Source organism: Lobosporangium transversale (genome assembly GCF_002105155.1).
Source record: "Lobosporangium transversale strain NRRL 3116 chromosome Unknown BCR41scaffold_25, whole genome shotgun sequence".
NCBI classification, from domain to species: domain Eukaryota; kingdom Fungi; phylum Mortierellomycota; class Mortierellomycetes; order Mortierellales; family Mortierellaceae; genus Lobosporangium; species Lobosporangium transversale.
The window spans coordinates 143,671-164,753 of NW_019029003.1; the positions used below are offsets into that span (position 1 = coordinate 143,671).

General features: G+C 43.2%; 4 protein-coding genes across 4 annotated transcripts; 3 read left to right on the top strand and 1 right to left on the bottom strand.

The window, feature by feature from the left end:
- Positions 1-291: 291 nt before the first annotated feature.
- Positions 292-4,550, top strand: BCR41DRAFT_423130 (hypothetical protein). Its single transcript, XM_022030251.1, has 2 exons — positions 292-1,823; positions 1,928-4,550. The coding sequence occupies exons 1-2, from the start codon at positions 482-484 to the stop codon at positions 4,513-4,515; spliced, it is 3,930 nt and encodes a 1,309-aa protein (XP_021880106.1). The 5' UTR covers positions 292-481; the 3' UTR covers positions 4,516-4,550.
- A 64-nt stretch (positions 4,551-4,614) lies between these two features.
- On the top strand, positions 4,615-7,847 carry BCR41DRAFT_423131 (KRI1-like family C-terminal-domain-containing protein). The gene is made up of 5 exons (XM_022030252.1): positions 4,615-4,762; positions 5,076-5,775; positions 5,900-6,061; positions 6,156-6,367; positions 6,549-7,847. The coding sequence occupies exons 1-5, from the start codon at positions 4,669-4,671 to the stop codon at positions 7,826-7,828; spliced, it is 2,448 nt and encodes an 815-aa protein (XP_021880107.1). The 5' UTR covers positions 4,615-4,668; the 3' UTR covers positions 7,829-7,847.
- A 162-nt stretch (positions 7,848-8,009) lies between these two features.
- On the bottom strand, positions 8,010-15,204 carry BCR41DRAFT_356169 (hypothetical protein). The gene is made up of 4 exons (XM_022024600.1): positions 14,487-15,204; positions 13,385-13,515; positions 11,912-13,250; positions 8,010-11,760 (listed from the first exon to the last, which is right to left on the bottom strand). Exons 1-4 carry the CDS (start codon positions 14,782-14,784, stop codon positions 8,075-8,077), a joined length of 5,454 nt encoding a protein of 1,817 aa, XP_021880108.1. The 5' UTR covers positions 14,785-15,204; the 3' UTR covers positions 8,010-8,074.
- A 2,680-nt stretch (positions 15,205-17,884) lies between these two features.
- Positions 17,885-20,337, top strand: BCR41DRAFT_100673 (hypothetical protein). The gene is made up of 3 exons (XM_022019305.1): positions 17,885-18,404; positions 18,607-18,740; positions 18,956-20,337. The coding sequence occupies exons 1-3, from the start codon at positions 18,307-18,309 to the stop codon at positions 20,263-20,265; spliced, it is 1,542 nt and encodes a 513-aa protein (XP_021880109.1). The 5' UTR covers positions 17,885-18,306; the 3' UTR covers positions 20,266-20,337.
- The last annotated feature ends 746 nt before the right edge of the window (positions 20,338-21,083 follow it).

Below are 21,083 nucleotides of genomic sequence, written 5' to 3' on the forward strand. Positions count from 1 at the left end.
TTTGACCATCCGTTGTAAAAAAACGTTTTTTGAAGCGAGGCTGTGTTGTTTGTCTCATCCTTTTTTTTTTTTTTTTTACATCTTGGCAACGGAGTGAATGAAGCCTAGCGCAGTAATGACGCCTATCCTTGGCTTGTCTTTGGTAGAAAACATTGATATATTTATGGCACTTCTCTCATTTAAAACATGCGTTCAAGGAATAAACTTATACTGAATCTGCACTGGGGACAAGAAAGGGAAAGGGTTTGGGCTGTTCTTTTTTTTTTTTTTTTTTTTTTTTTTGGTTTGTGCACACAATACAATTATTTTTTGATTAATGGTCCCTTTCACTTCTTTCAGACGCATCTTGTCTTCCATTTACTAGAAAGCATCTCTTGCACACACACACTTGCTAGACATTCATTTCATTTTACTTCTCATTAAGGAAAAGAGGAATAGAGGTGACCAAGAACTTTGAGACATCTATAAACTTTGAGGGGCCATGGGAAACTCACCGTCGACTCCTGGTCAGCCTGAGAACCCAAGCAGTAGCTCTGGCAAGAACAGTTCAACAACAACAGGCAAACAAAGTCAACAACTAACACACCTGGGAGTCCCAGCAGCAACAGGCTCAGCGTCATCAACAACAATAGCAGCAACTACAAACCCTACAGCTGGATCCACACGTGGTTCTCACTCCAATATTCCAATTCAATCAGCAGTCAGGCCTACCCCAGCTCCTTATATGCCAACGACACAGCATCGTCCTGCTCAACGCGCTCCTCTCCCTCCTCCTCCTCCTCCTCCCCCTAACCAGCAGTCGCCACAGCGGAGACCAGTTTCGCAATATATCCCTCTCACATCATATCAACCTTCCCATAATAATAATAGTAATAATCAGGCTCAATCACAATCTCGTCCGCCGTCAGGAACCCGGGGCCGGCAAATAAGTGAACAATCAACTCGCTTTACAGCGTCACAGTCAGATGCACAGCCTGGAGACGATGAAATCCCTACTATAGTGCTGCAAGAGCAGATGGAGGCCATGTTGATTGAAATCGCTACTACAGAATCCAGGGTACGAGAGCTGCGAGAGGAGCTTGATACGTTCCAGAGTCATCCCATCTTTAAGGAGATGATGGTCGTTTGGTTGGTATCCCTCTCGCCTGGTGACTACTCTCTGCAACAGCTAGATAAGCTCAAGCAGAATGCGCTCACTACTTGGAAGCCTGTCCTTAATACATTTATTCAGGATAACTCGAGTGGTCGGAAGTTGAGTGAGATTGACGTGCGGCTCTTCGACACTATTATTCAGGACGTAATTTCTCATGCTGATATGATAGCCGGATCAACAATGGGACCGGAAGAGTTGATTCAAAATCTTATTCAAATCGCCCACTCTGAACTAGAGAATGCTCGCAAATCTCTAGAGCGGAACAGGAATGCTTTTCAGGAGTGTCAGCTAACGTTACAGGCTCGTGGAGTTATTCCTGAGGCTGTTCTAGAGATGCAACGCCAGATGGAAGAGGAGCAACGAAAGGAACAGGAGGCTAAACGAGTTAAGGAACAGCGACAACGAGAGCTAGAGCAACGCCTGCGAGAAGAAGAGCGGATAAAGGATCTGGAGCTACAGCGTGAGCGTGCTAGACGGTTAGAAGAACTTGAAGAGGAGCAACGGAGAAGAGATGAAGCTCGCCGAATAAATCAAGAGGAAGTCCGTAAGAATCAAGAAGAAATGCTTCGAATGCTCGAAGCCAAATCAGGCCGATTAACTTCGACATCCATGGCACAGTCAAATAGCCAAGCAACTAACCATGTCATTGGACGACCCAAAGCAAGTTCAGGTAAACCCATTCGATAGCCTCTGACATCAGGCTCATCGGGATTAACTACTGGACCATAGTCTTATATCTTTTTTTTTTTTTTTTTTTTTTTTTTTAAAAAAAAGTGTCGGTGCCAGATGCCCCTCCTGAGTATAGCGCCTCTTCCTATACAAAAAAGGGCCATACAGAGCCTCCAATGCCTTTTGGCATCAGTTTCGCGGAAGAGGAGATTGTGGTGGCAGATCAGGAGCCAGGGGCAACAGAGCTTGGTACTTCCACAGAAACCCTTGACTCAAATTATTTAGGGAAGCCAGTCGGATATCCGCCTGCTGTAGATGATCAGGAGGTGCCATCAACGCCACTGCTCCGACGACCACGGCCTTATGCGATAACGCCAGGAGAGAATACAGTAAGGATGGCTGTAGCTCCAGAAAGGTTTCAGTATGCTTCCCATGCCCACACCGATGCACCGCAGCATTCAGAAGTTCAACACCTAGATCACCCTACACCATATCCGCCAATGCCGGCACCGATGGTAGGACAAGGATTAGACCCAGTTCATATGCCTATGCCTCGACCCTATATTCCTGACTACAACCAACACGAGTATGGTTCAGACCAGGGTCATAGCCAGAGTGCAGGTCAGGCGCGCGAGTTACCTCGAAGCATGCCAAAGCCAGAGCTCTATCCGCCACAGATTATCACTGACCAGGAGCTGAATGACCGATTACGCCTCGAGCAACTTAAGAAGGAGAATGAAGAGATGGGGCGCGAGCTTCTCCGCGGACAGGAGCGGAATCGACGACATACCATGATAATTCAAAATTTGGAATTGCAGGGCCAAGGGTACTCGCAGTTCTCTTCACTAGGCCCTCCTCTGGCAACCCATGGTAACACATCCGATGAATACCAGCATTTCCAGAGTCAGTATCCAGGCCATCCTGAGTACACAGCATACGCGCATCAACAGCAGCAACAACAACAACAACAACAGCAGCATCAGGAACAGCATCAGGAGCAGCAGAAAATAGGCTTTATACCTCAGTTCCAACACCAACATCATCAGCAGCAGCCAGGCTTTCCACATCATCCTTCGAATCAACAATTATACCAGTCATACTGTTCTGGCTATGCTTCTGACCCTAATGCACCTTCGTTTAAAGGTTCCGTTATAAATGGTGGGCAAGATCAGCCTCTGGATCAAGCTGACTATTATACTTTTCAGTCATATGGTGGCTATAGCAACCAAATAACGTCAGGAGCAATAGCTAACTGGCAACAGCAACCTGGATTTGTATATCAACAGCAACATCCATATCACCCAAGCCTCTCACCAGCTCAGCAGCAGCAGCAGTACGTACTCAGCCTGCAGCAACAACAACAGCAGTCTCCAACATACCAACACGACGGCTATGTAGATGGAGGGCCGCATCAAACTCATGCACATGTGGCGCATACAACGTCGTCCTATGTTAATGAAGATAACTTTGTTCCTACAATTTCTCCTTCAATTTCTCTTCCAACAACAACAGCAGCAATAGCGGCATCGCCAATAACACCAGCGGCAACAATAGCAACGGCAACAATGCAGTTAATATCAACGATCCCTACGCCCACAAGCCATGATGAGCCCCTACCAAAGATATCAGCAAAGCTTACCCCTACAAGCCCTGACAAGCCTCTACCAAAGATACCAACAAAGTCTGCCTCCGCAAGCCTTGATGAACCTCTACGCGAAAACGATGCGAGTTCAGCAGATGTTTTGCCACAGATCAGAGCTAACCCTATCAAGGTCCCTATTCGGCGTGCTCCCCATGCTATCCTGACGGAAGAGCAATTGAAATTAGCAGCAGCAGCAGCAGCGGCCGAAGTAAATGAGGCTGAAGAGCAGACGGTGCCAGCGCAGGACCCCCCTTCCACATCCACATCTACGTCCACTCCTGCGTTGAAAGTTGCCGCTGAAACACCTGAGCAACCGAGCGAGGATCCCGTGAAGGAGCATGAAGCACCCACTAATCATGGTGGAGACATAGGGACCGGACCCACGAAGTGGAATCAAGAGCAGCATCATAAGGCGCAACAGGGCGCAACAGGATATAATAAAGAGGATGAAGAAGATGAAGAGGAGACACTTCAACGCTCAGTAGGCAAAATACGCATCACTCCTCGTTCGACCCCAATTCGTACCATCCCAGCATTAATACCCAAACCAAATCAAGCCGCTAGCTCCGCTACAGCTTCTTCATTGGACTCAACGGCTACTTCAGTTCCTTCGCCTTCGCGATCACCAGCACCCACTTTATCATCTAATCAGCAATCTGTTAAAAGGATCAGCCAGGTTTTTGCACCCTTTCCTGGTCAGCGGCCCGCGCCCCGCGTAACACCCCGCCCTGCGCCGCGCCCCGCCATCGGGGGTATGGCTAAGGCTTCACAAGGCTCATTGTCAGTCGCTGATCAAACCGTCCTTGATACAACAAGCAGTAATGGTAACTCACAAACTGATAGCCAAGGATCTGATTCTCATCCTCCTGAGCCACCTAGCTCATCGCCACCAGTTCAGAATACACTGTTAGCTCGGTCACCCAGTAGCCCCACTAGCTCCTACTCGTCTGGGAGCTCACGACCAGCGGTGCCAAAGAAACCATTGGCACTTCGGAGCCCACGTAGCCCGACGACCGAACAGACGGTGGCAACAACAGTTGTAGCAGAATAGATGAAATAAAAGCGTGTCACATATTTTATCACGTGGAATTATTTATTTATTTGCTTGCTTTTTTTTTTTTTTTTTTTTTTTAGAAGACATTGGCTTGCTCCATTACTTTGATTCTTTTTTTTTCTCACTCTTGTTCATTGTGAATTCGGAACTATGGACAGCGACGGCGAAGAAATCACGCTCACGATCAATAAGCAGTATGCGGAGAAGTATGAAACTTCCAAACGTAGCCAGGAGTTGTCCGCAAGTATGTATTTGCTTGGCTTGTAATTTTTTTCTCCTTTTCTTTTCTTTATTTATTTATTTATTTATTTTTTTTTCAATCTAACTGTGCTTGCATTTTTTTATTTTATTTTTCTTTACACTCATTCATTTTTTTCTTTCTTTTTCCTTTGTAAAATATTATTCGCTATACTTAATCGATACTATCCTAAAATAATCCTTCTTTCCTTTTTCTTCCCTACTTTTTTTTTTTTTTTTTATTTTATTTTTTTTTATTTTATTTTTTATGTATAATATCTTTTGACCAATGTGATTATTAACACGACCACCATCAACAGTCCGTGACAAGTACGGAGATTTGGAAGAAGAACGTCTCAGGTTGATTGCTGAACGCCAACATAAGTATGGCTACACCAAGAATGCAGAATATGACTATGATTCGTATGATTCTGAGGAAGACGAGGAGGAGGATGAGGATGGAGAGTTGATCACGCCCGAAGTAGATGGGCAGATTATGAAGACGATCGGATTGATCCGTGCTCAAGATCCCAAGATCTATGAGGCCACTTCTCATTTTTTTATCCCCTCAGAAATGGAAAAGGCTCGTCAACAATGGAGAGAAAAACAGGCTTTGGAGAAGAAGACCAAGCCAATGAACTTGAAGGATTATCATCGCAAGGTCTTACTCGAGGATGGAGGACATGTGAACGAGGAAGATGAGGTTCAAAAGCAGATTACTCAAAAGAAGACTAAAGACGAATCGGAGATGACACATGTAGAACAGCAGGAATATTTGAAACAGGAGATGAAGAAGGCCTTCCTGGGCGATGATGATGATGACGCTGAGGATGAAGATACGGATTCATTTTTTACACAAAAGGCCAAAACCAAAGATGAAGAAGAGGCAGAGGAGGAAGATTATAAACGGTTCTTGATCGAGAGTATGGGAAGAAATAAGTCAGGGGCTGGTGCTTTTCAGGACTGGAGAGAGTATAAGAATGCCCCAGAGATGGACAAGGATGAGGCTTTCTTGATGGAGTAAGTATTCCTTGTTTTGTTTCTTGATATCTGTGTATAGATGTCAAGATCTTAACCTCTAAAGCCCTGCGATTTCTAATTTTTTTTTTTTTTTTTTTTTTTCTTTCTTCTTTTTGATTATTAGTTATATCTTGAATCGTGGATGGATTGACAAGACACAAAAAAAGACACCACACTACAAGGAAATTGTCCGAGAAGATGACCTGGATCAGTTGGAAAAGTCAGAAGATGAACTTGATGCTGCTGAGGAATTCGAATCTAAATACAATTTCCGATTTGAGGAGGCGTAAGTATTTCTTTTATTTTGTATACCTTTTTTTTTTTTTTTTCCCTTTATTAATCTCATTCTCATTGTATATGGATTCATGTACACTTTTTAGTGAAGGAAATTCACTTATGGGCTACTCACGTACGATTGAGGACTCAGTTCGTAATAAGGATGACAAACGTAAACGTCAACGCAAGGCAGCCAAGGAACGTAAGAAGGCAGAGAAGGTCCGCCAGCTCGAGGAGCTTAAGCGCGCCAAGAATATGAAGAAGCAAGAGATCTTCAATAAGTTGAAACAAATTCAAGAAATCACAGGCAACAAAAGTAAGCTTTTACACACACATACACATATATATATATATATATATATATACACACATACACACACATATATATGTGATTGTATGTATATTGTAATTATACTTTATCATTTTAGTGCTTCTTTGATACTTAAGTGTTTTTCTACTTTTTATTTTTTATTTTTTTATTATTATCATTATCATAGCCGTCGGTTTTGATGAAATTGATCTGGAGACAGAATTCAACCCGGATGACTATGACCAAAAGATGGGAACTATGTTCGACGACAAATACTATGAGGATGACGAAAATGTAAAGCCCGTCTTTGACGATGATATCGATACTGCAGAGTATGAGATGGAGGACGATGCTAATGAGAACAGCGGCAGTACTTCGGATGATGTTAATAATGACAATAATGACGATGGTCAAGCCGAAGGAGGAGAAGAGGAAGAGGAAGCCTATCCACCAGTATATGACGGAGAAGAAGAAGGAGAGGGATACGATGGCTATGAGGAGGAAAATTACTATGACGGTAACGATGGCTCTGGTGGATATGGCGATGAGGAGGATATTATAATGGATGCAGACTATCTTCCTGGGGGCGAGAACTATGGTAAAGCCACATCGAAGAAGAAGGAGACGAAGAAGGAGCGTGCTCAGCGTGAGAAGGAAGAGAAGAGACTGGCTAAGCAGGCAAAGGCAAACGGAGCCAAGGATCCGACGTCGATCAAAACTGCAGTGGCGGCGATCGAAGCTGCCAAGAGCATATTGGATGTAGAGAAAGAAAAGAAGGATTTCAACAAGTATCTGGAAGAGTATTATCAATTGGATTATGAGGACATGGTGGGTGATCTGCCGACAAGGTTCAAATACCATAAGGTCAAGCCTGCAAATTTCGGACTCACACCAGTCGAGATATTGTTAGCAGATGATAAGGATTTGAATGAGTTTGTCTCGCTCAAGAAGTTTGCGCCTTACAGACGGCCGGATCAACAGGAAGCAGATGTTCAAAAGTATTCAAAGAAGAATAGGGTTCAGATGTTTAGACATAAACTCAAGTCGCAGCTCAAAGATCAGGAGTTGGATAAGACTTGGGATCCTGTCAAGAGGCGTAAGAAAGAACAAGAGAAGCGAGAGCGCGAGGAAAAGGAAAAGGAAAAGGAAAAGGAAAAGGAAAAGGAGCAGAAGACGACTTCCAAGGGAAAAGACTTGACTACTGATAATAACAACAGCAAAGATGGCAACAGTAGCAAGAAAGAAAGTAAGAAAAAGGATAAAGATAACAAGCGCAAGGCTGGAGAGGAAGGACGAAAGGAGGATGAAGGGGAGAACGGCGACTCGTCACGAAAAAAGCATAAGACGGAAGGCATCAAAGTTAATGGCGATAGCAGTGGGGATGTTGGTAATAAGGAGAAGAAAGAGAAGAAGGAAAAGAAGGACAAGAAAGAGAAGAAAGACAAAAAAGAGAAGAGCAAGCACTAGGAAGTAATCAAGAAGGGTGATAGAAACAAAAACCAAAAACCAAAAAAAAAAAAAAAAAAAAAAAAAACTGCATCTTCCCATTTCATTTCCATTGTACCATAATAATGCATAGAAATTAAAAAAATAATAGAGTAAATAAATATAAAAAAAATAAAAATAAAAATAAAAACAACGAAATGCAGTTTGCATCTTTTATTACACGTTTTTGTACAAAGGTATACATAAAGCATCTTGACGCACTGTTTTTCAAACTTCCTCATCATCAGATGAATATTGTGAGACAGCAGTCTTGTATGAAGCCTCGGTACGCACTGTGCCGATCGACGCATTACGATTCAAAAAGTTGTTGCTGCGTTCATACATATTATCGAGGTTGTGCGGATCGTTTGAGGGAGAGTTGGGGTCGCGATTTAACCAGTCCATGTCCAGATACTCCATCTTGACTCCACCAGAATGAATGGAGGTCTGGCGACTTAGATCACCACCAACAGATCCAGAGCCCAACTGAACGGAAGGCGAATGCAGCGGCGATTGTGCCAGGGGGCGACTAGAGAATGAGTTTTGTTTTGACATAGATACTCGGGGTTGAGATGATCCAGAAAAGGTACGCATCAGTGGAGATTCAGATGAGTATGGCTTCTCTGCTGTAGTCAAAGAGGTTTCCTTGACAGAGTTGGTCACAGGAGCTGAGACTCCCTTTACTTCAGGGCTAGATATGGGTGATTGATGACTAGGGCCATGGTCGGTACTGGCGCCAGAAGTAGCAGCAGAGGTACTAGCAGTATTGGCAGCAGGAAGAGCAAGCATTGACTGTCGTGGTGTTCGATCTTCATCAAGATCCTGTTGTTGTTTCCGGTGATTGTTCTGAAGTTCAGAGTCTGTTTCCATGTCCGAGCCCTCAGCCACGGGTTCTAGCATATCGTACCGTTCCATAGACTGGGCATCTAAAGATAGTCGCTTTCCCTCACCTGTAGTTGTAGCACCAGTACTATAGCCATAGCCATAACCATGGTTATGGTTATCGCCTTGGTGTTGTTGTTGCTTTAGCATCGACATCCGTCCTGAAAACGTCGAAGCCGTATCTCCTTCACTCATAATAGAATCTGAATCATGCTCATGGTCACTGTGGAGACGTACCGATCGATCCGAAAACATGCGGCCCAAGATCTCGTGCATCCTTCCAGCACTAGCCGCCACCTGTGCCGTTGTTGGGCTCTCCTGGCTCTCCGTAGGACTTGAAGGAGCACCACCACTGCCGCTACCACTAGCAGTAGTACTCTGTTCATTTCCAGGTTTATTGTTATTACCAGCACTACCGCTTAAAATACTGCTTCCAGCCAATGAACGGGCCTTGACAGGCGAAGGCGAAAACTCTTCATCTTGCGGCGTTGCTTGTACCTGACCCCGAGCTTGTACTGATTGAGCTTGAATAGATGGAAGAAGCAAAGATGGTGCATCCATCGTCACAGTCTCTCCAGCGAGACCTGCTGATCCTAATCCTGTCCTTGCGGTTGTGACTGGGACTGAAGCTGTAGCTGAAGCCGGCACCGCCGCTGGGGCAGATGATGATACTGATGACGATACAGCTAGTACCCTGTCGCGCTCCTCGGATTTCTCGTCCTTCAGCGACTCCGCAATCGATTCGACATATTGCCCAGCCTCCTTGTGATACTGAACAGCCTTCTCAGGCCCCTTTGAAACTCTTAGGATTCCACCACCCTGGAGCAACAGAGGCGCGTCAATCGTAAGCGCTTCTGCAATGTTGTTTGTACTCTCAGCAGAATGGCGTGAGGGATAGAACTGACTAGCTGCGCTGCTCCCAGGTACTGGGGTCAGTATGGTGTTGCCTCCCGCAGCGTAAGAAGTCCTCCTTGAGCCTCGATCTGAGCCACCATGCTCTGATGTGGCACCAATTGAATTTCGGTCACCCGCAAGATTTGATCCTCCAAGCCCCGAACTCACGCCTCTAGGTCTTGGATAGTTTAGTGTCTTGACAGATTCTGCAGTGCCTGATCCGTTTCTCTTTAGCCTTGCATTCGCTGTGATAGTTGCAGAGACAGTGGGCGAGCCAGATGCTTGATAGTTAGAATAACCACCGCCGGCGCCCACAGCTCCAGAGACAGTCGAGACTAAGCTTCCCGTCCTGGAGATCATGGCGGATGGATTCGCCACAAACAGATTCCGGCCTGTCTCATAGCCGCGGCCGTTCGCCCTAATGACCTGATAAATCCCCAACGGATTCAGTTCCCGAACCTGATCGCCTCCTGCTTGAGAACCAGTCTCATCCAATACAGAGCCGCCACCGAAGCCAGTCGAAGACGGCTCCCCGGATACATGGTTTGGACGAGGCGGCCGCATGACTTCAAAAGCTTTGGGCTTTGAACCATCTGCAGACTTGGGTGCATTCCTTGATTGTCTTCCGAACCTGAACATTGCTCCCAAAGAGGAAGCAAATCCTGAAAACAAGCTCTTCTTGGGCACGTTATGTGACGCTTCGTTAACCGCCGTGTTCTCTTGTCCTCCTTCCTTGCGTGGGTCGTAAAGATAAGGCCCATCACGCATGATATCGGACATTCTCCTGGTCCTAGGGTCCTGCTGTTGATGAGACATTCTTTGGAAATTGGCATATGATTCTCTCTGAGGCAAGTGTCCACGGACACCTACAGGAGATGGTGATCGTCGGTTGCTACTGCCGAGTTTCGTCGATCCGGTAGCATCACTAGAGAGACCTTGGGAATGTGGACGAGAGGGTGGCGAGTTTGAGGGTCGAGAGCCTGATCCAACAGGTCCTGTCAGAGGAGTAAGGCTGCTGAGATGGGTTTCCAGCATGAGATCGTCCGCTGCCGAGCCACCATCTTCAGATCCTGCGCCAGCAGCAGCAGCAGCAGCAGCAGCAGCAGCAGCAGCAGCAGCCGGCCCAAACCGAGACTGATGATGGTCCATCAGTCTTGACTGTCGATACCTTTCAGCAGGAGATCCATATCTCAATGTATCGTCATCAGAGTCATCAGGATGAAGCATCTGGTGCTGTGCAAGGCTGGTGGGGGGTGCATGTAACACATGCTGCATAGTTAGTCGTTGTGCTCTGCTACCAACATGGTTATTGCTGCCTAAAGATGGATATGACAGGACTGTGAACCTTTTGTTTTTAGGATCCTGAACATCATGTCGATGACTGACAAGACCATTGCCAATACCTTCTCCTGCGCCTCCTCTCGTGAGTGGCCGTCCTGAGGCAAGTCCCCATGTTTGTTCAGGATCCTCGATGGGGTCATCAAAACTATAGGTCTTTGTAGGCCCTTTCCATGCTCCTGAACGCCGGATTTTGGAGAACATACAGACTTGAATTATATTCCAGAGCACGAGCGCAAACATGACAATAAATACTGCCAAATGTAGTGCCATTTGAATGTATGCAACCAACTGTCGTAGATCTGGGGATGCTTCCAAGTCATGAATATAAGCGATGGAGCAACCAGTGATGACGATCCGGATGATGCCCAAGAAGAGATGGAATTTGTTGTCACCAGATTGTGCATGGGGCCATTTAATGCCGATCATTAGTACATATCCAAGCTCGACGACCATTAGCACGACTACTTGCGCAACCCCGAATGATGAGAGCATTGTAATCGCCAACCCCCACAAGAACCGGACAAGCAAGGTGACTAAAAAGAAAAGGGTACCTTCCTGGACTAGAGTGTTGTAAAGGGTACCGTATTTAAGTAAAGTTGCTTGGTCGTCATAGAGAAGAAGTTCTGATGAGGCACGAAGGATCCTCCAAGCGAAGAATATAGTCAGGGCTACTGAAACAATAAGCAAACTAGCTGCTGATGAAATAGTTAACCCTACATTTCCAGATATTGTCAGCTGATACATTGCAGAGAGTGCTAATGGGGTATAGAGCAATGACCAAACGCGGAGTAGGTTGCCTAGGGGATAGAATACAGAAATAAAGAAATATAGAATAGAGATAAATATATATATTAGGGTATTGCATAACATTGCATGCATGCATGCACGGACACTTCAATTAAATGAGATTATCAATTCTTTTTTTTTTTTTTTTTTTTTTTTTCTTACCTACTACAAAGTTGAGAGCATGATAAAGTGTCTTGCCACGCTGATGGTTTTCTTTGGCCATAATCCATGCTACACCTAAGAGTGCTGCTGAGATCAAGAGCGAACCTGCAGCTGCTAATGCAGCATTGATGATTGTTCCGAGGAAGAGAGATGAGGGAAAGGCTCCAATGGCTGCTGCGTAGGCCTCCATACCGAATCTCGAGATGTTGTATTGAACAGAGACCCAAGTCTGGTTTGTAAATGCGTCTGTGATCGTTGGGATGACCAGCGATGCTGTTGAAGTCGAGGACGCGGGTGGACGGACTGGTGCCGTTCGCGATGCTGGAGGTGTTGGTTTTGGCCCGCTTCCTTTTGAAGTCTGTTTAGTGCGAGAGGATGATGAGGAGCTTGTCGAGTCGGATGAGCTGGAGGAGGAGGAGGAGGAGGAGGAGGAAGAGATGGTTGAGCTGGTAGAGGTTGATGAAGTGCTTGATGATGGCTCTGGAGATGACTCAACATCTGTTGGAGAATCCATAGCTTTCTGCCGTTTCACCCTTGGTAGAGATTGAGTTGTTACTGGGAAGGCGGTTGGTTCAGGCGCAGGTGTTGCAACTATTGATGGCAAATAAATAGCTGATGTTACTCTTAATGCTGTTGGTCGAAGGATTGAAGCTGCTGCCTGTGTTGTCCCAATAGCCGGCAGGACTCCATTCAAATCAAATGACCGCTCTTCATCTCCTCCTTGTTGTAGTGGGTACAACTGACGCCTCTTTCGGAAAAGGTTTTTGCTGTTGATAGTATCGGTGCTGGTGGCGCTCAAGGTAAAGGTTTCGTTATTATTGGTGTTTGTGCCGTTCCATCCAGGAGATTGTGATCCCTTGATGAGGTTGACGGATCCGGATCCTCCGTACTTCAGCACATCTGTTGCATTTGCTGGACCCTTTCCGGTTAATGTATCGGCGAATTCTAGAAAAGACCAATGAAAAAGGGATGTGAAAGTTGAATAGAAGGATGGGTAGTTGACTGAGAGTTGTCCTGTCATCAACATGAACTGTGTATAGAAGATTATATCAAAGAATCCAGGAGTATGGACTGAGATGATTTCGGTAGGAAGACCATAAGAGGCCACGGCGCCCAAGAAGCCGTTCCCGACAGATGCTCTCATGATGGTCGCGGTTAGACTGATGGCTCCGGAGAGCACTGCAAGTGCCAAGGGTAAATAGCTTATGGCAGTGCTGACCTCGGGCATCGTCTGTTCCAATAGTACTGCTACACATGCAATCGACTGGTTGTTACTGCCAATGATTTGAAGCGTTATCATCAGTTCTGCAAATGGAGCGGACTGAGAAATGTTGAAGCTCTACAATAAAAAATAAAATTCGTAGGGTACCGTGTCAAGTGATATTCGTGATATCATGGTCAACACTCAAACAAACAAACAGCAACAACAACGACAAAAAAAAAAATAAAAAAAAAATAAAAAACTAGCCATACCGTTTGGATTGTGCCTTTGCCTGCAGCTGTTGGGCAACCTCCGATGATCATGCCTCCATCAGCCATACATGCTGGACCTTCGCTTCTGTAAAGCTGAGTCCCCATGATGGTGGTTTGAATTGATGTTCTCCCTATCAGTCCAAAAGACGCGTTGTTTTAGTTTGAATTTTTTATTAGAATCGGTCGGTCAAAGACGTTGAAGATGAATATAAATGATATAACAAGAGTATAGTAGTGAAAAGGGAAACTTTAAAAAGTGCCTGCATGTTTTACTACACCAGAAAAAAAAAGGGGGGGGGAAGGGAGAGAAAGGGAAAGGGCGCTCCCCCTTTTTTTTTCTTCATCAACGCTTGTGGTGTAAGGAAAATGCAAGAAGCGTAGCAGTGTTTGGTGGTACAATGATGCTCCTCCACAATAATATTAAAAAGATCATTGGCAAAGAGGTAACGATTCAAATATCGAAGGAAACAACAAGTGGGTGTGGAGCGCCCAAAGCATTTTTGGACAGAGGAAATAAAAAAAAGAAAATAACGCCGCCTTTTCATATTCATATTCCTCTGAATGATTTTTTTTTTTTTTTTTTTTTTTTTTGGCATGTTTGTGTTTTGATATGCAGGATACGGAACTATCGCTCGTAAGCAAATTGCAAGACCTTGCATGTCGCAAACAATTTTTTTCACTCCCTTTTCCAATTTTGCCACTTCTTTTTTCTTTCGTTCTTTTTTTTTTTGATCGAGAAATCGCTATTTCTGAAAGTATTTCTATAAATAATGTCTACTGTCTAATACCGGAAGAAATCCATTTGGACACACAAAAAAAAAAAAAAAAAAAAAAAGGCGCAAATGATCAAACGCTTTAACCAATTATTCATTCATTCCTTAGGATAATATCCCTCCCCCTCCCTTTGCAACCACTTCCAAATAAAACAACAATAATTGTTTGGCATGTCTGTTAGTTTTTCTACCATTAGGTAGATATATTAAAAAGAAAGAAAAGGGAAGAAGGAAAAAAAATAAAATAAAATAAAATAAAAAAAAATAAAAAATAAAAATGTGAATGTGAACATGAATATGAGCGCGTCATCGGTTGAGGGAAACCTTACATTGACTTGTTGCTTCTACTGAATAACCTTGAGCCCAATACGTGTCAGTGAATTGTCCTTCGAGCAAGAGACCGATCGAATTGTTGGTGTGGTCATAATGGGCTCTAGCCCTTTGGAGGGCAAAGATTGGGTTTGCGCCCGAGCAATCGACATAGGGCCATGCCTCGGTTGTTGGACAAAGCAGTAGTAGGTTGCAGAGGATGAGGACGAATAAAGAGGAAAGGAATCGAAAGAGTTGAAATCGAGGTTGACATGGACGGAATCGTAAGCCATTGAGGCTTCGTATTGACTCTGACATGGAATTATGTGTGATTACTGCGAGTGGAATGTGTGGCAACGGCAAGGGCAAAGAGAACTGTTGGAGACAAATGAGGGCTGTGATTGGGGGTTGTGGCGTAACGATCCTCAAATCGAAAGAGTTGAGAATTTAAAAGGATACAGGATGGAAAAGAGTGAGGATGGAAGAGGATGAGGAGGAAAGAGTTCTATGTTGGTGGAAAGAGCAATGTGGATTTATCTGTTGCGAGAACTAGAAAGATATATATATATATATATATAAAAGAAAAGAAAAGAAAAGAAGAGAAAAAAGAGCGCGAGTAAGTTGTGGCGGAGAGTGAGAGAGGAATTTGAGAGAGTGCAAGTGTAAGTTAAGTGCGAGTGTGAGTGTGAGTGTGAGTGAGGTGTGAGAAAGTGAGAATAAGGTACGCACACACAAAAAAAAAAAAAAAAAAAAAAAGATATTAATACAAAAATATCATAAAATAAAAAAAAGGTGCTTGTTGATGGTTGATGAATGAGGATTAAATGATTTTGTTGAATGAAACAATTACATGTGAAGTAGGAATGATCAAGGAATGAATGTCAAGAGAGCAATGAAAGAGAGAGAGAGAGAGAGAGAGAGAGAGGGGGGAAGGAGAGATTGAACTGAGGCTAATGATAATTAAGTGTAAATGTGTAAATTGCAAATTATGCATTAAAAGGAACGAGGCAGGACAGGATTACCATTGAGTTGGTGCAAGGACATGTTAGATGTTACATGTAGAAATTGCTGGCATGTTGGCTTGGCATATTTCCTTTGTGTCCAAAAAGGAAACAGTGTGTTGATATATACCATTTTGTGTGGCAAAGGAAGAAAGCAGTGCTAAGGCGTTGACTAATAATAAAAGTAAAACACTGCCACCATCAACACGGACACACAGGCAGATACAATGCCGAAACTACATTCTGTTCATCTGCTTCAGGGCTTTCCAATCAAGGATTGAATAACAATGATAATATATAGATAATAATGACTATAGTAATAATAATAGTATATAATAGTAATAATAATATTCAGTGTTTATGTGAGAGAGCAAGCCAATCTGAACTTTGGTCCAGACACTAAAAAAAAAAAGAAAGAAAGATGCATGATTAACATACGAAACCAGGCCATGTCAAAAACAGATCAACTCTGTAGACAAGAATAGCCTTGGACAAAAAAAAAAAAAAAAAAAAAAAAAAATTTATTTTAATGCGCTCCAACGGCTGATAACGGCTATAAAAGAGAAGCAGGGAGGAAGAGAGGGAGATACACTGAAATAAAATCTTTTATTTCCTACAGATAGTTTAGAGAAGACGAACAGATAAATAAAAGCTCAATTGGTTGCTCATGCTTGTCAGAATGGTTGGAAGGAAGGATGGAAAAGAGAAAGGGGGTGTAAAGAGTTGTTGCAAGGAATGTTGGTGCTTTTTTATTTTTTGTAATAAACAAAAAAGAGGGTTGCTCTTTTTCTACGTTTTAAAAAAGAAAAGTGCTCTCGCTTAGGAAGAGAGTCGTGATCATTTTTAGTGCTGTACAGAATGAATACATCCGTACAACCGTTATACGTGATTATCGTACAAAAAAAAAAAAGATTTTCTCATTTCCCAAATAAAATTTGTTCAAATACCAAACATCTGCCATCTTTCATTGGCCATTACAGAAAAAGCTTTTCTCTCTCTCGTTTGCTCTTCTTCTCATTCATTCATCCTTTTATTCATTCATTCATTCATTCTTTCCTTCATTCTTTCATTCTTTCCTCCTTCTTTCTTTTCTCTTCTTCCTTTTCTTCTTCTTCTTCTTCTTCTTCTTCATCTCCTTCTCCTCCTTCCTCTCCTTTTCCTTTTCCTTTTCCTTTTCCTTTTCCTTTCCTTCTTCATCCGTTCTTTAAACTCTCTTATTCACAGCAACAGCAACAGCAACAGCAACAATAACCAATAACCAAAAATTATTAAAAAGAAAAAAAAAAAAAAATTGTCCATTTCCATATTTATTTTAATTATAATTGGCATCCCCTTTTTCTTTTTCTTTTTCTTTTCCTTACTTTTTAAACCCTGTCCTAAAAAAACCTGCCAATTTTCTTTCTTTACTTTCTCATCCTCACTTCTCACGCACTTTCTTCTCTCATTCACTTCCATATCATACATCTACCAAATATTTCCCACAAAACACATTCATTCATCATGGCATCTCAACAACAACGACCTCCTTCTCCCTCTCCATCTCTCCCTACCTCCACATCTCCCATACTCCCATCTAAACCTCAGCCCCTCAATATCCAGAATAACAACCTAATGCCCTCTCAATCCTCGCCCAGGCGAGGCTCTATTGCTGCCCATCTCATGAACTTTGCTGTTCGCTCAACAACCTCTCTTCATCTCCTCTCCAGCTCTGCTCCTGCTCATAGCTCTCTCTCGGACGAGTCTCGGCTGCAGCTCGCGCCTTCACGAGGGTTCTCCAACCCCTTCAAAAAGTTACAAAGCACATTCCACAGCACCAAAAAGAATCCAGATCCAATCAAGTCCGAAAGAATCATCTCTTCATCCTCCTCCGTCAATTCCTTGGTCTCTTGGCGATCCAGAGGTGCAGAGATGCTTTCCAAAAAGGCATGGGGCCGTGCCCGTAAAAGTATGTTTTTTTTTTTTTTCTTTATTTCTATTTTCATTTCTCTTGTTTGAATTCTTGAATGTGTCTTTGTATATATGTTTGGTGTTTGTTTTTTTTTAAATGTAAAGTGTTTCGCTACTTTAATTCGCATTAATCAGGCACAAATCAAATCAAATCAAATCAAATCAAATCGAATTATATGCTCCAGCTCTAATTCACTCCAACCCAACCCAACCCATCCCCATCAAAAAAAAAAAAGCTGGTTACCCAATCCGGTCTTTCTTTCTCTCTTTTTGTTTTAATCTTATATTATATTTGTATACTATTATTGCTGTTTATTTGTTTAAATAACTGTTATTTACTTTCAGTTATATAATGCTTTGTTCCTGGTGCGGGTAACTTTTTTTAATATTTCTATATATTTAATGTCTCTATCTATTGTCTGTGTGTATTGTGTTTGTCTCGTCTGATTTTGTGTCTGTGTGTCTGTGTGCTGATGTTTAAAACTCATTGGGAACAAGTCGCATCTTTACCAAACACAAGAGCGAAAAGGGTTAATTGCCTTGATTGTTTGATTGTATCTTGTAGATATCAGTCGAATGGGCCATATTAGCAATCAACCATTGTCTTCTCCTTTTCCTCTTCCTCTTTACTCTCTCTCCGCCTTTTTATATTTATATTTTATATCTTATATCTTATATTTTACTTCCTGACTTTTTTCTCACGAGGAATGTCTTTTTTCGTCCTCCTGTCTCCTATCCCTCTGTTTATTCCAACCTACTTATGCCTGTCTGCTTCCGTTCTTTGTTCCTGCTTTGCTTTGCATAATTCGCTCTAGATTCTGAACCGACTTTTGGAGCAAAGGGTCTTCCCACAACTCCAGTCTTCGGCGCCAGCCTCGAGGATGCAGTTCGCATGTCCCACATCCCGTCCACTCCAATGGTCCCTGCAGTACTTTACCGCTGTGTAGAATATCTCGAAGCCAAAGGTATCGATGAAGTAGGACTCTATCGGTAAGTTTTTAACACGAACCCTCCATTGGCTCATTACTTTTTTTTTTTTTTTTTTTTCCTTTTTCCTTTTTCCTGTGCTACCACGCGCGCTATGTTTATTTAGTTTACAAACAAAATTAGAAAACCATTGGGAAGACAGATAACAATCTAACTTGCATTTTTTTTTTTTTTTTTTTTTTTTTTTTGGCATAAACTTTCATAGTGTTCCAGGAAGTCATGCAAGCGTACAAAAATTGAAAAAGATGTTTGACTCTGGCAAAGACCACAAACTTTTGACCATGGATGGAATTGATCCCAACGACATCGCCACACTCTTGAAGCTATACTTGCGTGAACGTATGTCCTATGGAACTACATCCCACTTGCCTTCACTGTCTTTTTTGATATATCTTTATGGAAAACAACTGCATGCTTGCATTATTATTATTATTATTATTATTATTATTATTATTATTATTATTATTATTATTATTTCCTTCCTTCATTCCCTTTGACTAACATCAGAATCATTACGGTTTTCTTCTTCTTCTTCTTCTTCTTCTCTACACTAGTGCCTTCGCCTCTCTTTCCTGCTGTGTTCTTGGAGCAATTTCAGTCTGTAATTTCCACCGATCGTCAAGTGTGTCACAGTCTCCGCGGGATTCTCGTCAGACTCCCCCGGACGAATTATGTTGTCTTGTCATTCTTGTGCCACCACCTCTCGAAAATCGCAGCATACTCTGAAAAAACAAAAATGAATGTTTCAAACTTGGCTGTTGTCTTTGCACCCACGCTGTCAATCGGTAGTGTCCTCTTCAGAGCTTTGCTGGGCGGATACTATGATACCCCAGACTCCTTTGAGAATCGTGAACAGGGCCTCAAAATCGTCTGGGGTGGTCTCTCGCAGGATTTCGATTATACACAGGACGAATGGGAGGAAGGACCCTTGAATCGTCTTTCGAGGGCACCTCTTGGCAGTCTCCCCTATCAATCCTCACCCCAGCTACCACTCACCCCAGCTCAGGAACTCGTCCATGCCACTACATTGGCCAAAGCTGAAGCTGTACTTCCTCCTGCACCACTTGCGCCTGCAGCCATCTCAGTCACACCCATTGCTCCAACTGTACCAGTTGTATCAACCACACCAGCCACACCAGCCACACCTGATGCCCCAACACAAGTACTCTCTCCTGTCCGGCTTTATGCCTCTGAGGATGCTCTGATTGAGCAGCCTTTGCCATCAACAACAGAGGTCCCTGCACAAACACAAATCGCTCAAACGAAACCATGCACTGCTGAGGATGAGGAGAATCAACTCATGGCAGCAATGCTCCTTCGTGAGGAATTGGCAGCCAAAAACCGCAAGGATGATGACGATGACGAATCAACATCAGATGCCGCGAGCTCAACAAGCTCTATCCCCTGCACAGACACAACTGCTCTCTCTGCAGTTTCATCTCCAGGATTGAATGCCAAAGAGCAGGTCTCTGAAGCATCGTTTGCCTCGCCATCCATGGCCTTTTCGCCTATCATGGCAACCTCAATCCCTGGAAAACATCATGTCCCATCATCCATGTCCGCACCGTCCTCGGCTATACCCCTAATTGGTCACACCACATCCTCCCTGTCAATGCAGTTAGCAACCACAACCACAGCCACAGCCACGTCTTCATACCCCGCACCATCTACTGTCAATGTCACAATCGATTCTGAATCATTGGACCCTATGGCCGGTGCAGCACCAGCATCTGAGGCCACCTCTTCTGGACTGTTCACAGCAGGTGATAAAGAAGAACTGAGCATCGATTCAGACATTCCACTTGCCACTGTATCGGTCACACCACAACTCCCACCTCTTGAAGGCCTGATGATTGCGTTGTAACATTATAAATAACCAAGTTCTTGTAGTTTAATGAATAAACATATATAGAGATATATATATTATTATTTATTATTTATTTATTTTTTCCTTTTAAATGTCTTACCAACCAATTAATTTACTTGGTGGTAGTGAAAGTCTACAATTTGGTGGCGCGAATGCTCACATGTCCCTAATAGCAATATGTCGATTTTATTATTATTATTATTACTACTATGAAGGTAAATTTCACCTTCATGTTTTAAGGCTAAACTCGATCATTTACATCGTTGTCAAGGTCTAAGAATGAAAGAAGGCCCTCTGTTGATTACACCAGATAGCATAGTTCCAATTCAAGGTTGAATTCCTGGCTCTCTCTTTTGGGCCATAATACATGTACTGATATTTCCTGTACAGAATTTGCCGAAATTGTCTCACCGACAGGGGGAGGGATGGCTTTGACAAGATGAGAATGGTCAAAGCGTGTGGCGTGTGTTCTTTTTCCTGTATTCTCGATTATCCGCAACAAGAGAGTCTAATTTTGCTCTCACGCCCCGCTTCGTGTTTCAACTTTTATAAAATAGGCAAGTTCATATCCTTGATGATCGTAAGAGTCATTTGGCCTGAGAACATTATATAGCCCAAGAATGAATGATAGTTATGAGGGACAATTATGCAGGTAGAATTGAGAGAATAGCAAATGCTGAGACTTGGACCTTGGAGCAACCTTATCACAAGACTTGCTATTACATTTGCACAGTGCTTTGTCAAACATGTTACAGTGCAAGATCTTTTTGTTTGTCAAGTGGATCATCTCATTCATGCAAGGCAGGGAGGAGACT